Source organism: Apis florea, unplaced genomic scaffold (assembly GCF_048593485.1).
Source record: "Apis florea isolate Af1SG1 unplaced genomic scaffold, ASM4859348v1 contig_3772_pilon, whole genome shotgun sequence".
In the NCBI taxonomy this organism is placed as follows: Eukaryota; Metazoa; Arthropoda; class Insecta; order Hymenoptera; family Apidae; genus Apis; species Apis florea.
Window position 1 is genome coordinate 2,964,166 of NW_028256845.1, and position 14,202 is coordinate 2,978,367.

The 14,202-nt window shown below is 43.5% G+C and overlaps 2 protein-coding genes across 4 annotated transcripts in view; one reads left to right on the plus strand and one right to left on the minus strand.

The window, feature by feature from the left end:
• Window positions 1-2,326: 2,326 nt before the first annotated feature.
• The window catches only part of LOC100864300 (uncharacterized), a 189,504-nt gene continuing 177,628 nt past the window's right edge, over window positions 2,327-14,202 (minus strand). For 2 of the 3 annotated variants that reach the window (XM_086915365.1, XM_086915364.1), the window contains exon 2: window positions 2,327-3,294. In XM_086915365.1, the coding sequence (XP_086771491.1) occupies window positions 2,638-3,261 (624 nt within the window). In that variant the 5' untranslated portion in view covers window positions 3,262-3,294 and the 3' untranslated portion in view covers window positions 2,327-2,637. Of the gene's footprint in view, window positions 3,295-3,578; window positions 3,697-14,202 lie in introns of those variants that run through there. The other variant, XM_003691383.4, reaches the window with a different exon arrangement.
• Window positions 8,784-10,231, plus strand: LOC100871844 (uncharacterized). The gene is made up of 2 exons (XM_003691292.4): window positions 8,784-8,901; window positions 9,403-10,231. Exons 1-2 carry the CDS (start codon window positions 8,887-8,889, stop codon window positions 10,108-10,110), a joined length of 723 nt encoding a protein of 240 aa, XP_003691340.1. The 5' UTR covers window positions 8,784-8,886; the 3' UTR covers window positions 10,111-10,231.

The following is a 14,202-nucleotide window of genomic DNA, read 5'->3' on the forward strand; positions in this document are numbered from 1 at the left end:
AAAGTGTGGTGCGAACGTGAAAAAACCTCGTCCCTTCCAAGATTTCAATTCTTGACAGAAGAGACACAATAGAGATTGATGCGAGCGCCAAGTCACGATTCTTCGCATTGTAGAACGAAAAGGAAAGGTGAATATAAAAAAAAGAAAAGAAAACGGAAAGGAAAATAAGACACTTGGTTCCAAATGTTGTTGCGTAACACAGCTAGACGCGTCTACTTCAAACTGCGGCACGTTCTGATTTCTCGGAAACGCCTGATGTTCGACGATTTCGCGCCAATTTCTGGGGAACGAGGAAGCATGAAAATCGCTTGTGTGTGTGGCGCGAATAAATAATTGGGAATATATAGATACACACGTGTATATATATATATATATATGAGCAATAAGATACGACGCGAGATTGGAAAAATAGGAAACGAGAGAGCAACGAACTTTAGAAAGATCTTGTTGTATAATCTCAATGTTTTGTGTAAAAATGGAACAAAAAGTTGAGGAGAGGATTTATCGGTCGATTTTTTCTCTTTTCTTTTTGTCTACTTTGATGAAATATGCTTTCAATTATACGGTGCGAAATATTTATAATCTTATGGCTCGTAAAATGAAACATTGCGTAAAAGATATCGGAAGCATTACTCACAGTCAATGATACCTTTCTAAAAGTTAGTTACGAGCAAGCTTCTGTAATATTTTACAAGGCGTCGATATTTCACCGAGTTGCGTATCATCGAGTTATTTCGCTCGGTTAACGCGAAACAAACAAATATGATACATCGAAAGGAAAGGATACGTTTTTCGAGCAAAGAAACACGTTTACGTTTTCTTCAATCGAGAGAAACGTAATTTATGCAATCGACGTACTTTGAGACCAGCTTATATTGTCGAGGAACTGCATCTTTCTGTTCCTCTTTGCACATGAACGCCATTCACATGCGCTGATCGAAGAAATCTCTCTTGTATAAACTTCCTGGATCATTAAATATGATTATCTTGCTTACCGCAAGTTAAATAACATGGGATATGCTAAAATAATCGTTCGTGTGTGTCTTCGTATATACAAAAATATCGGTTAGCAGGCTGTTATATATATATATATACGAAAACTCGCCTGGTCAGTTGCAGATAAACTTGGGTAATTGTATCTTAAAAATACGGTAGATATTACGTAATAATTTGTTCGTCAACACGATTTGATAAACTGGTTTCAAATATCAAAGCCTATCTCTTTCTCATTTCCAAGTATTTGATCATATCAAAGTAATTAGACGATTAATTTTCGTTATATTATACATTATCGTGTTTACGATCGATTATTTCCTGTCACTTGGCTCGATGCAAGATAAATCGCGCAATCTATCATCTATTCATTTCGCCTGTTTATTTCTGTAAATCGGCGATAATTTATTCAGCGTGCAGAAACGCAGAGCAAGTTGCACCGATATAATTTAACAATCGATCGAAACGCGATTGTAGCGCGCAGGTTGATCGTTGGACAAGGTCGATAGAACGGATATTCGCAGAGAGGGCATTCGTCAATGTGCCAAAATTGTCGTAAGCACGTTTCCTTGTTCGAGTCCTGGCGGATTCGCTGAACCAAGCAAACCGCAATCGCATACGATACGCCTCTGTAATTTCGTGCACACACGTAACGAACTTGCGTTGCACACTGCGACGACGCCTACGAAACCCCCCTTTTCCCAGATTTTAAAATCCGTTTATACGGATTCTGGGGTCACTTTCAGTTTCACTACTCGCCAGGAGATTATCGTGCGCGCGCAAAGGGGAAACGAACGTTGCACGCGGAAATGAAATCAGACGAGGCGGAAAGAGGGTTTGGCTGTGACGTCGAATTACGATTTTATTTTATCCTATTCGTTTTTCCATCCCCCCTCGAGACTTATTCCCGCGCAAAGTAAATATAATATTCGCTAAAGCAAATATTTTCCCTAAATTAAATTTCCCGTAGAAATAATAGAATCGTGGCAGAGGCGTCGATTTTTATGAAATAAACAGAGAACGAGAGAGGAAGGCGAGAGAGGGATGGGGTGTCGAAAACATCAAGATTGCTCAAAGAGAATGCGTATGTCGTATCGAATCGTGCAATATTTTTACGCAGATCGACGTCCATTTCGTTTTCCCTTTCTATTAATTCGCGTTACGAAGCAACGAACGATATATCTTTATCCCGCCGACACTTTGGTTACAGAACAGGTGTACCACCGTAACGTAACATTAATCGGTGAAAGTCTCGATTCCTCCCGTAATCGCGTAACCGATTCTCTCTCTCTCCCGAGCAATCTTGCGTCTCCTAACATCATTACATAATCGGTTTGTTATGTATAAAAAAATATCGCTTTATTCGTTCATAAAAAAAAAAAACATATCGTACAATACAAAATTTGACGATGTTGGGGATCACGGATTGAATACAATATTGGTACATTTCGACTGACGTCTACTAGGGGAGGGGAAAACACGTTTGCTCGCCGATCAGTACTGTTCACGTTTCGACCAGCAAACGTGCTCTCGAAAGATCGAGTTTACGAAATTACCGACCGATCTGTGCCTCGTCCCGATCGACGAGCATACGAGACATACGAAGGTCAAAGACTACGATGCACTGCCGGAGTCTTTTTTGGTTCAGTAATGCTCGTGACCTCCGAAACCGCCTCCGAAATCGTGTCCACCGCCTAAACTGAGCCCACCTTCGAATCCTCCACCGCCGAATCCTCCGCCGAGTCCGTGCTCCTTAACGATAAGCGGCACAGGCTCCTTCACGACCACCGGCACCTTGACAGGGTAGGGCACCGGTTTTGGCACCGTGACCGGCACCTTGACCGGCACCTTGACCGGCAAAGGTACTTTTATCGGCACTTTGACGGGCACCTTGACAGGATACGGCACGGGCTTCTCGACCGGGTAGGGCACATGCTTTTCGACCGTGACCGGATAAGGCTGGGGCACGTGGACAGGGACTGGCTTGTCGATCGGGACTTTGACAGGTACGCTGACAGGGACGGGTACGTGTTTCGTGACCTCAACGGGATAAGGCTCGGGCACGTGGACGGTCTTTGTGACCGTGACTGCCTTGATGTGATCGGTGGATATGTGCTCGCCTCCCAATCCGCCACCGAATCCTCCTCCTCCTCCGCCGAAACCACCTCCGAACCCATGATCGCCCAAGCTAAGCTCCAAACCGCGCTTCGTCTTCTCCTCCTTTGGTTGAACGCTCGACTCCGCCGTTTTTTTCGTCTCTTCGGCCATGGCCGAGAGGACCAGGCCGCAGATAAGTATGATCTGAACAGAATAATATATGGGTTATTATAATTTTACGTTCCGTCGGATCTGAGAAAGAGGTTGGATCGGAATATTTTTGAGAAAAATTTATAGAAAGGAATTATTTCCTTCGGAGAGAGAAATCTTCACCGATTCTTTATTTTTGTTCGAGTACGAGTTTTTCGATCGATCTCGAGCATCTCGAGGACACGATAACGAACACGCTTGAATTTTCACCGGTTACAGTTTTGTTTGCGCGCGGAGCGGGGGGAGTTGAAGTGGCCGGTCTTACTGGAGCTACTCACTTTCAGCTTCTCTGTGCTGTTCATGTTGGCCGACAGTGAGCACACTGGTTCCTCGATGCTCTACCCTCGCTTTTATAGGGGACGCAACGGCCAGTCCACCGACCAACTCGAGCGTGCCGATGAAATTGTTGCGGAGTAGGAAGTTAAGGAGAAGGAAAGGAAGAGAACGACGCCATGAACGACGCTTTCCTCCGACGTTGGCTTTTGTCAGCCAACATTTGGCAAGTCGGTTTCGTTCGATTTTTTTCCCTCGATACTTCTCGAGCTTTCGAAAGCTCCTTCAACTTTCGACAATACAGGAAATCCTTCGAGATCCTTTTTTTTCTCCCTCCCTTCGATTCGTAATTTCACTTTCTCCGCCATGTTTCTCGAAATTTTACACAACGCTTTCAAAACGCGTGTTAAATTTTCAAGAGGGAGAGATAGGGAAAACGATGAATCCCGATTCGAATTTCAATTCAATTCGTCAGGATCGTAGAACGATCGACTTTAAACTTTCTCGCCACTTATCTTACGATTCCCGTGGCGGGCGGAGTTTTCAATTACAGGATGAACCATCAGAGCGAACCGGAGCAACTAATACGGATTCAAGTTCGGTGTCTCTTTTTAATCCGATTACTTCTCACAATACGTTCCTACATCTCTGTACTCACATCCCCGAGAGGTTCATTAATATTAAGAGCTTAATTAAAGCGAGGAGCGAGTTATTAGGACTTCTCGGCGAAGGTATTCAACTTACATCCTCCGGTATCGTCGCACCGTTTCTTTTTTTTTTTCTTCTTTTTTTTTTTTTTTTACCATTCGAGAAAGAAGAAACTTTTCTTCCTGACGATAAACTTTTTTTATACGTCTGCGCAATTTTAACTTATATTTTATCTCTCGAAATTCTTTTTCTCTCTCTCTCTCTCTCTCTTTTCATTCGTCTCGAGATAAAACGTTTCTCGCTTGGCACAACTCGGTATTAAAACGTTTCGTTTAATGTTCTTTAATAATTTTTACCTCGACACGACTACGTAACTATTTCAAAATGAAACGGTGACCGTATCATCGATTTTCAACGACGAGATATAGAGATATAGGCGAGGATAAAAAGTCTTATACGATATTCTCGAAGGAAAGGCGAACTATGCACTCGACGATCGACGTCGTAACCAGATCTAACCGATATATCGATGAAACTCGAGAGAACGTTATCCGCGGTTGATTCGCGTTCCGACGATATCCCGCGTTTGCAACGATTTTTGGTTATCACTCGTAACTCCCATGGGCGCAGTTAATTTCCGAATGACTTTGTACCACCACGATCTCCCCTGTTCGCCAGCATTAGAATATCCCCTCGTATCCATGGTTTATCAGGCTTATCGGCCGGGAATAAATTTCCATATATCTGAATTTGAATCTCCATATTTGAATCCGAAAATATTGATTTGACTCCTAGCCGGGGCGGCGTGATGCGTTTGCGACGGGGAGGGGGAGGGAGGTTCGATTGGGGGTTCGATCCGGGCCGGATGAAAAGTGAGAGGAAGATGTTTGTCGATAGTTTCTGTCTCACCTTCCACCCGGATTAAATTGTTTTCGATGAATTTATAGTGATTTGCCGCGGTCGCAATCTCCTCGGACTAGAAAGCGATTTCCATACGGGAACGAAGTTTGCCGGTAGAAGTTCGATGGCGTTCCGCGCGTCATCGTGAAAGCGATCGGTGGATAAGGATAAGTTTCTCGAAATTTATGATGTATCGTCGTTTTCGATACCACCCCGGCCCCGGCTGGCTGATCGAAGCGAGAGCCAGGGAAGACGAGCACCGAGTGACGTAACGAACCACTTTAATTAGATGAAACGCCACTACCCTGGTAATTGCGCAAACCGCGCAGTGACTGCGGTCCGCTTGTTTCTCGTCTCGCAGTCTCATTTACCGAATTTGAAACTAATAACACGGGTCGGCGGTGCCAGTTGACCAATTCTCCTCTCATCGATAATAATTTGCACGTATTACGAGGCTTTCACCTCTTATTAATAATTAAAATGAAAAGTGTTAAGATTTGTAAAATATGATCTCCGCGCTTCTCGTTTTAATCATTCTCGATCGACGACGAATACGTAATTACGTGGTCTCATCTTTTTAATCGAGTCGAGGAATTCGAACGTGTAACTCAAAGAAAAGAAAAAAAAAAAAAAAAAGAAGAAAGAAGCGAAATATTACGAAATCGTTTTTTTTAATGAAATCTATTAGAAACCTTTTATATCAATTTTCATCTTTACAGTATTACGTACACGGAACTTTGTTAACTAAGTGCTCGAGATCGCATTACGTGTGGGATCCATTATCGTATATATGATATTTTGTCCATATTATTTCTGCAATTCTTGCTTTCTAGTAATCCGCAATTTACAACGCTATAAAATTATGTAAACGTTTGCGCATTATGTTACCTCTGGCTACCGATACTCCGCAAATATTTTTATCGTCTTAATTTCTTTCTTCCCTCTAGATATTTTATTTCAAAGATACAATTTTAATTATTCAAGAGACATGAATTCCTCGGAAGAAACGTATTTCGCACACCAACCCCGCAGAGAAGAATCTTCGCAAGAATCTTCGATCTTCGGGATCGCGAATCGAACTTTGTATTCACGCGCCACATTTTACGGAAATGCAGCCTAAAGAGTACAAAGTAAATCCCCGTGGTCGAGTAGCGTGGAGGCAGACGGTAGGAGCGGAATTTTCGCCAAGTCTGCATTTCTGCTTCACCGACCGCAAACGTAACCTTATGCAATAATCGAAAAGGCTTTCGAGTCGGGCAGACTGTGGTTCTCATGAATATATGGATGGATGTTCTCGCTCAAGGTGTTTATCAAGCCGTTTTCTAGTTACGCCCGTTCCCTTTTTCGCCCTTTTCGCGACCCTCCTCCCTTCCTCCGCAACATAACTTGCTTGAAAAAGGAAGAAAAAGATATTTCGTTAAAAAGGATTTCCCTTTCACTATCGCTCATCTTATTCGTTAAATACTTTCGTCGATGATTTCCACGCTATTTAATCTTCGTTTGTATTACGAATCCAATGATCTAACGGTCACTATCGGTTTTAATCCAATGATTTCTCTTATTTCTCGGGTGAAAAATTATAATTAGTATACGGGAGATATATATATATATATTGGTGCCCTTTACAGAGCGAATTTACGTTTAAGACAGATCGCCGTTTCGACTCGCAGAGCAGATTCTTTTTTCCCGCTCTGCAAAAGCTGCGTTTCTAGCATATCCCGATATCTGAAAGTGGTTCCTAATTAAATCGAATAATTTCGCAAACCCGGTTAAAATATTAGCCAGCGTGTCAAGAGTGAGAGTCACGTATAATGTCAAAGTATCTATAAAGCGATTATAAAACTGGTCCTGGTAAAAAGGTCCGCCGGGGAAAATATCGATGCGTTCGTAGCTTCGTTATTAATTACCAATATGGACACGTCCGCGCGCACACACGTTCGAACCGAAGACTCGTTTTTCACTCCGATTCAACGACAGGATTATAATATATCGTGGTCGATCGAGATATAAATATTGATTATTTAAATGGGAGGCCGGAAAGTTGAAAATCAATCCGATGAATCATCGATTAAAAAGATTAAAAAGATATCCTCGTATACGAAGAAGATACGCCAATTTTTCTTTTCCTGAAAATTAAATCACCTGTTGCTCGAAAGAAGGTTAAAAACTATTCTCGATACGCCTCGACCCATTTCCTTTTATCCACCAGTTTGAAAAGATGGGATTAGAAACGCGAAGAAGAAGAAGATGGTAACGAGTCGGGCGACAACGGTTTCGTTCACCGTGACGCTTAACAACTTCCTCCGCGTATCGCGTACTTATCTCTCTTCTAATTAACCGAGCATCGAGCATGATGCCGGGAATATCATTCAATTAAGTACACAACGCGCGCGTGTCCGCGGACAGAAGAGGTGAAAGTTTCACGCGGCGAGTCGCGAATCCCTTTGTGAATCCGTCTCCCGAGCATCGTTACGATGCATTTTCCTTATTTTAATTACCATTGTCGATGGAAATCGACGAAAAGCCGGTGGCGTGGCGTGATTAATTATCGTTCATTACTCGATATCGGGGAGCGAACGGACACAAGTCCCTTCCCTTCGCGAGGATAACGAACCCGATCATTTTCACCCGATGTTACGTGCACACGTTGCCAAAAAAAAAAAAAAAAAAAAAACACTTTCTTTACATCTCCATGTGAACGAGGAGCGAATCAAATTTCACAGGAGATAAACGGATCGAAGGAACGAAAATATCCGCGGATGCGTAATTGGTTATCGATCGACTTTGCCCGGATATCGAACCTTTAACCACGGCGCCCCTCTTACGATTGCACGTACCAGGCGACGTTACGTTTATCGCCTGTTCACCTGTCTCAATTACGTAAACCGTTTTTACAAAAAAAAAAGAAAAAAAAAACGGATTCCACAATTGGCCCAAGCAAATATGCACGTCACGAAGCCTCGTTAGACGTTTAATCCACGGATTAAGTTTCCTGGACGCGGTCGAAGAAGCAATTTGCCCCGATCAAATTCGAGTTCCGAAGCGAACTCCGCCTCGTGACGTAACGCTTTTATAACACCCGGTATCGAGCAGTTGGAAACTGCTCGTGGAGTTGGAAAGAAAAAAAAAAAAAGAAAAAAAAAGAAACTGGACAATACGAAAGTAAGAAAGGAAGAAGAAGAGAGAGAGAAAAAAGAAAGAGCGTTTCCTTTAAAGAGATCTCCTTCACGGTCTCGAGATATCCTTCTTCCGCGAGAGGAGAGATCCGAAAGAAATCGGTCTCAAGAGCGAGAGATGGTTGCGTAAGAGATTCGGGAGGCTCGATCGGAATTACGTCCGGAAACGATTTTACGAGGCACGAGCCTCGGCAGGTACAACGTCCTCGCCACTCCTTGGCCGCAGCGAGTGAAAGAAAAAGAAACGGCGGGGAAGAGTGGGCGATCGTACTGGACGGTAAATTGCACGGAGCTCCTCCTCGCCGGAGTGAACGGGCGGGCAGACACTCGACACGAAACGGTGCATCAGGGGGGTGTGTTACGCGTATCCGGGGATCCGGTAGTAATCAACCAGCTGGTCGATAGCCCGTGGGAAAACGGCTTAACGCCGAACGGGCGCCTTTGCACGGTTGTGGCGTGGTAGCACGATCGGCCCGCTTTAACGCCGGTGGACGAGTAGGATTTTCCGGGGAGTGGGCCAGCGAAAGTGGCGGTATATATGCCAGTGATTGGTCCGTTGTAGCTTCAGTGTGCACCTTCGAACGATACCATGAGCACTCCGCAGGTGAGCTCCCCCACACGATACTTCGCATCGCGTAGATTGTCGTTCACGGTATAGAGCAAAGGGATAGGGGCAGGGTATTACGTAAAGGGTGGGTAAGCGGAGAAAGTTCGCGAAATATTTTTCTTTCTTTTTTTTTTTTGCGAAGAGGAAGGAAGAAAGAAAAGAAGATTTTATTTCTCCATTGTTCTCACCTTCCTCTTCGTTCTCTCTGCGTTTCCCCGCTATATCGTTACTTGTATATCGTATAACCGTATATATTTCAAGGGAATCGCGGTTTCTCCATATCGAAGATACCGTATTACGTTACGCTACGTTTATTTTTTTTACTCATCGAATCTCGCGCTTTCACCGCGCACTTTCTCTCTCCGTTGCAATATTAGATGTTTTTTTCTTTTTCGAAATAAATAAGAATATGTCGGAATCAATATCGTTCACGTGGAAAGACACACGATCCCCCGAACGCGTAGAGACACGCTCGGTAAAGATTAACCACGTTTCCAGAAGCTCATAATACTCGCCCTAGTGGCGACAGCCCTGGCAGGCGATGCCAAGGAGACGAAGAACGCGAAGCCGGCCGTAGCCGAGACGAAGGAAAAGAGTAAGCGAGGATTGGAGCTGAGTCTCGGGGGTGGCGGAGGCCTGGAGAGTTACGGCGGGGGCCTGGAACACGGTTTGAGCCTCGGCGGGGGCCTAGGTGGAGGCCTCGGTGGAGGCCTCGGCGGGGGTCTGGGTGGAGGATTCGGCGGCGGTGGCGGTGGAGGCGACGGAGGTCGCATAACGGGCATCACGATCCACAGAGAGAACCAAGTTCGTGTGCCCCAACCGTACCCAGTCGAGAAAAATGTACCTGTACCGTATCCAGTCCCGGTTAAAATTCCCGTGGAGCGGCCAGTCCCGGTGCACATACCGAAACCGTACCCGGTCCCCGTAGAGAAGACGGTCCCGGTTCCAGTGGAGAAACCGGTCCCAGTGCCGTACACCGTGCCCGTCAAAGTGCCCGTCAAGGTGCCTTACCCGGTCAGCGTGCCGGTAAAGGTGCCAGTCGCGATCGAGAAGGAGGTTCCTTACCCAGTCAAGGTTCCCGTCGTTGTCAAGGAGTCATATCCAGTTCTGATTAGCGGTGGCGGCGGCGGTGGTTTAGGAGGTGGTTTCGGACACGGGGGTGGATTCGGAGGTGGACACGAATTGTCACTCGGATTACATCATTGATACATCATCATTGGATGAACGTCGTCGGATATTCGTGCGGATATTCATCCACACTTTTGTATTTGTATATATGACGATTATATTTTTTTATGCAAAATAAATATTAAATTATTAAACGGTGTTCATACTCGTCGTGTTTATTGCCTACCTCCCGAAATCTTTTCATTATTAACGTTGGATTAATTCGTTTTCGAAGCTCGCTCGAAAAACGATGTCTTCTTTTACAATCTTTGAAAATAAAGGAAGGAAATTTGGAAAGTGTTTTTTTTTTTTTTCTCATTAAAATATGAAATCGGATTTCGCGTTTTATAAACGGTTTATTTATTTTTATCGTTCGTTAATCGTTTCGCGTTTCTGATGTTCTCAGCTTTTTTTCACAGCTCTGTAATATAGTATGGATATCGATATATATTTCTATCGCAATTCGATTCGACGGCTTTTTTAAATAATATTTCCCTGTTTTATTCCCCCTTTAAGAGAAATATATAAGCAAATTCGCTATTCTTCGTTCAATGTGCGTTTCCGTAGGAAATCGAGGCGGAATGCGCATTATAAATTAAATTACGATTCTTATTTCTCATCCCGGAATATTATTTAATTCATATTTTTTCCCTCTCTTGCCTCTTTTATATTTGTTAGATATCATCGCTTTATGGAATATGAAATAATTGAAATTTTTTGTTCGAATTCTTATATATTTTCTAACAATGAAACTGTTTTTGTTTCACAAAAAAAGCGTTTAATTAATTTTTGGATTTCCCCGCAAACATTTGTTACCTTTTTTCTTTCGAAATTTTCATTACGACTAGGTATATTTAATTTCGCGCGCGTAACAAAAATTCTTTAAAAAGCTTTTATTTCAATCGATACTTTATATCATTAACTGTATAAAATGTACATATGATTCAATTTAAAATGCATCCTGGAATAACGTTCATTAATGAAACTAACAAAACACGTTACATTACAGGAAACAAATGTTGTTTACGATCCCCTGCTTGTTATGGAATCGTCGGTTACTAATTAATGACAGGTACGTGCACTCTGTTCCATTAATTATAAACATATTTCGATTTTCGATTAATGTCGCACATTGCGAAAAATGCGAGTATCGGATGGAACAATCTCCTTCCATCCGTCAGAAAATTCGTCACATTATTTTTACTTTTACTTTCCGCAGAAGGTTTACACCTTGAATGCGGATAAGAAGAAAGGGAGAGGCTTTTTTTCTCGAGGCTCGAGACGAAATCGTGGGCGTCGCGACGTCTCGTCAACGTCGTCGTCGCCGCGAACATCCGGTGCTTTAAACGACGTGATTTGCTGTTACGGTTCGTTAGCCGCATCCTCCCTCCGTGTCTGGAACGCGAAACGCCGATTTCTCGATACACGCCGGTTAACCGAAGAAACCGTGGCCCCGCGTCAACCGGAGAAACTGTGGTCCCGTGGACTGTGAAACGACAGAGGCCAAGTCGTGAGGCCACGCGCACCGGAAACAAGGTAAAGGTCAAGACAATTTTTATCCCGCATCTGCGATACCGTTCCTTCGAGCTTCGTTGTTTAGATGGCAACTTAACGATGTTTGCAAGCAATTTTATTTCTAACGTTTACAGAGCAATCTATATAAATACGTCGTCGTTGTCGTGTGTACACGTCAACCTTTCTTCCTCTTTCTCTGCTCTCTTTGCTTTTATTCTTTCCTTTTTTTTTTTTTTTTACGTATCAGTAAATATTCGTGGAAAAAGTTTCTCAAACACGCGAGATAACAGATCTTGGTTACATATATATATATATATATATATATATAATATCCTTATCGTTTTGTAATTTGCGTTGTCCGAGCGTTTCGCGAAGTGAAAGTGGCCATTTATGTGGATCGATCCATCGCAGCAAATGTTTCTACAAATCGAATCGGCAGGACGCGCCATTAACATCGGCTTTCATCACTTTTTATCCCTGTCTCTGTCCGCTACGCGGGCAAGATTTGCGTACGTGCGTAACGGGTTGAAGCATAAATTTATTCGCGGTTACGTTCGCAAATGGGGGGAGAGGCCACGATCGTCGACGTTTCGCGCCTAATTACGATCGTTTCGAGCCGAGAGAAATCGTGCAAAATCGTCTTTCTTTCTGTGTATCTATGCCGTTCCGTTCCGTAGCTTGTGCAATTCGCCGATGCAATTTTCCTCGCCAAGGCGGTTGAAATAAACGGAGATGCTGTAATCTCGCTTCGGAAAAACTGTACAAGATTCCACGCCGAGATGTGTTTTGCGTCCGAGTTTACGCTGCCTCTCTCTCTCTCTCTTTCTCTCTGCGTATTCCGTCTAATCCCATAAAACTCGAAATCCTTTTGATCTCGCAATGACGTTTTCGTTACAACGGGCCGTTTTAATGCCATTCTCGCGGAAACGAGATTACCTCGGGAGGTATCGCAGCCGATCCATCGCCATCAACTTACATTTTCAAAAACGTAATAACTGGATACACATTTTACACGGGGCTCACTTTATTCTTTCACAAACGTTTGAATAACGAGGCAGTTTGTCCCGAGAAGGAGGAAATACGATGCGCACGACGATAACACGGCGATCGTTATAACACGGTAATTCCGCGATGGCTTTTGATACCTCGTTTCGTTTTGAAACAATTTTGGTGGGTTACGTTTTAATCGAGGGAAAAGATGTAGTATTATGCGATATTATATAATTTAGTTACTCGTGTAATCGCAATTTTATACATCGATCATATTTTATATATCATTTAATTAATCGTATTTTTTCGTACGACTTAACGAGGTTTCGTTGAATTTTATTTCACCCTTGGTTAAATCCGTGATTTCTTCGCCCCAATTCTGTGTCTCAATTATCGCTCCAGCCCCTCGCTCGATCGAGAAAAATTGAAAATTATTTTTCCCCTCTCTCCGATCCTTCGAGAACTCTCATCTCTCTTTACGAGCGTGGCATCGAGTGGAAGATCGTGTAAAAATTACGTTGGTTAAATTATAGTCCACGGTGAAATTGAAGAAAGCTCGAATATCGGTTACTCGACGCGGGAATAATAATTATGATGAGCGAGTGAAAATTGTCAACCGGAATGAATCACGACGACGCTACGAGAAATCGCCGCGTTGCATTATCGCTCCTTATCTCGGCGATAATTTTATTTTAACCACGGTTGTTTCCTCTCGGTAACAACCCGCTTTTATCTGCCATCTGAAAAATTACCGGACAGGCGGGCAATCATCGGCGCATAAACGGACAACACGCGAGAAACTCGACCGACTGTGCAAAGATGTAATTTATTGTGTTATACACGTAATGTGTTATGTCGTCGTAAGAAGAGATCCTCTCTTCGACCTCGTTCCGCTCGTCGACGTTTTTCGTGTGGAATACGCAAACATATCGGTATTACTCGGAAATATCGCGACTTTGTTTATATTTTCTTAAACGGGAGAGATTCTCCGAATTAGTTTCCTCGAACGTACGACCGAACGACGTTTCGACAACGTTTACACAGTCGGTTACGCGGTTTCCTCGCGTTCGCGTCGTTCCTCTCTTTTCTCCGCGCGCGATACTCCGCTATCGTTGAATTTAGTGGTAAAAGTGTGCAAAGTGTAAAACTTCCATTCATTTCGCAATCTCGGGGGAAAGAGAAAGGTAAGCAGAGAGGGAAAAAAAAAGAGCGAGAATAATTGAAAGGAACGAAGGAAGAGAAGCGAAACGAACGTTTTCGAGTGAATATCGCGCATTCACACGCCTCTTCCCCCTTTCTATTCTTCCTTCTTCCTTATAAGCGGCGGAAACTTGAAGCGGCATAAACGGGTTCGTTTATGTAACCATAATAGAGCAATTATCGCGGGGTTTGCATTTCTTCGCCGATCGTTCGATCGATCTTCTTCCCCCCCCGTTTCTTCCCAAGCGCGAACAAAAACATAACCGTTTCGTCGTTTCATCCTTCTTCCTCTTGTCGTCTAAAATCGATCTTGCGCTAAGAATTCGAGGAACGAAATTTCTTCTGTCCCCTTTCCTTTCCTTTTCTCGAGCGAGATCGTAACTTTTGCGCACGGGGAGCAATAAAAGATCGAGTGCACGCCGGAAG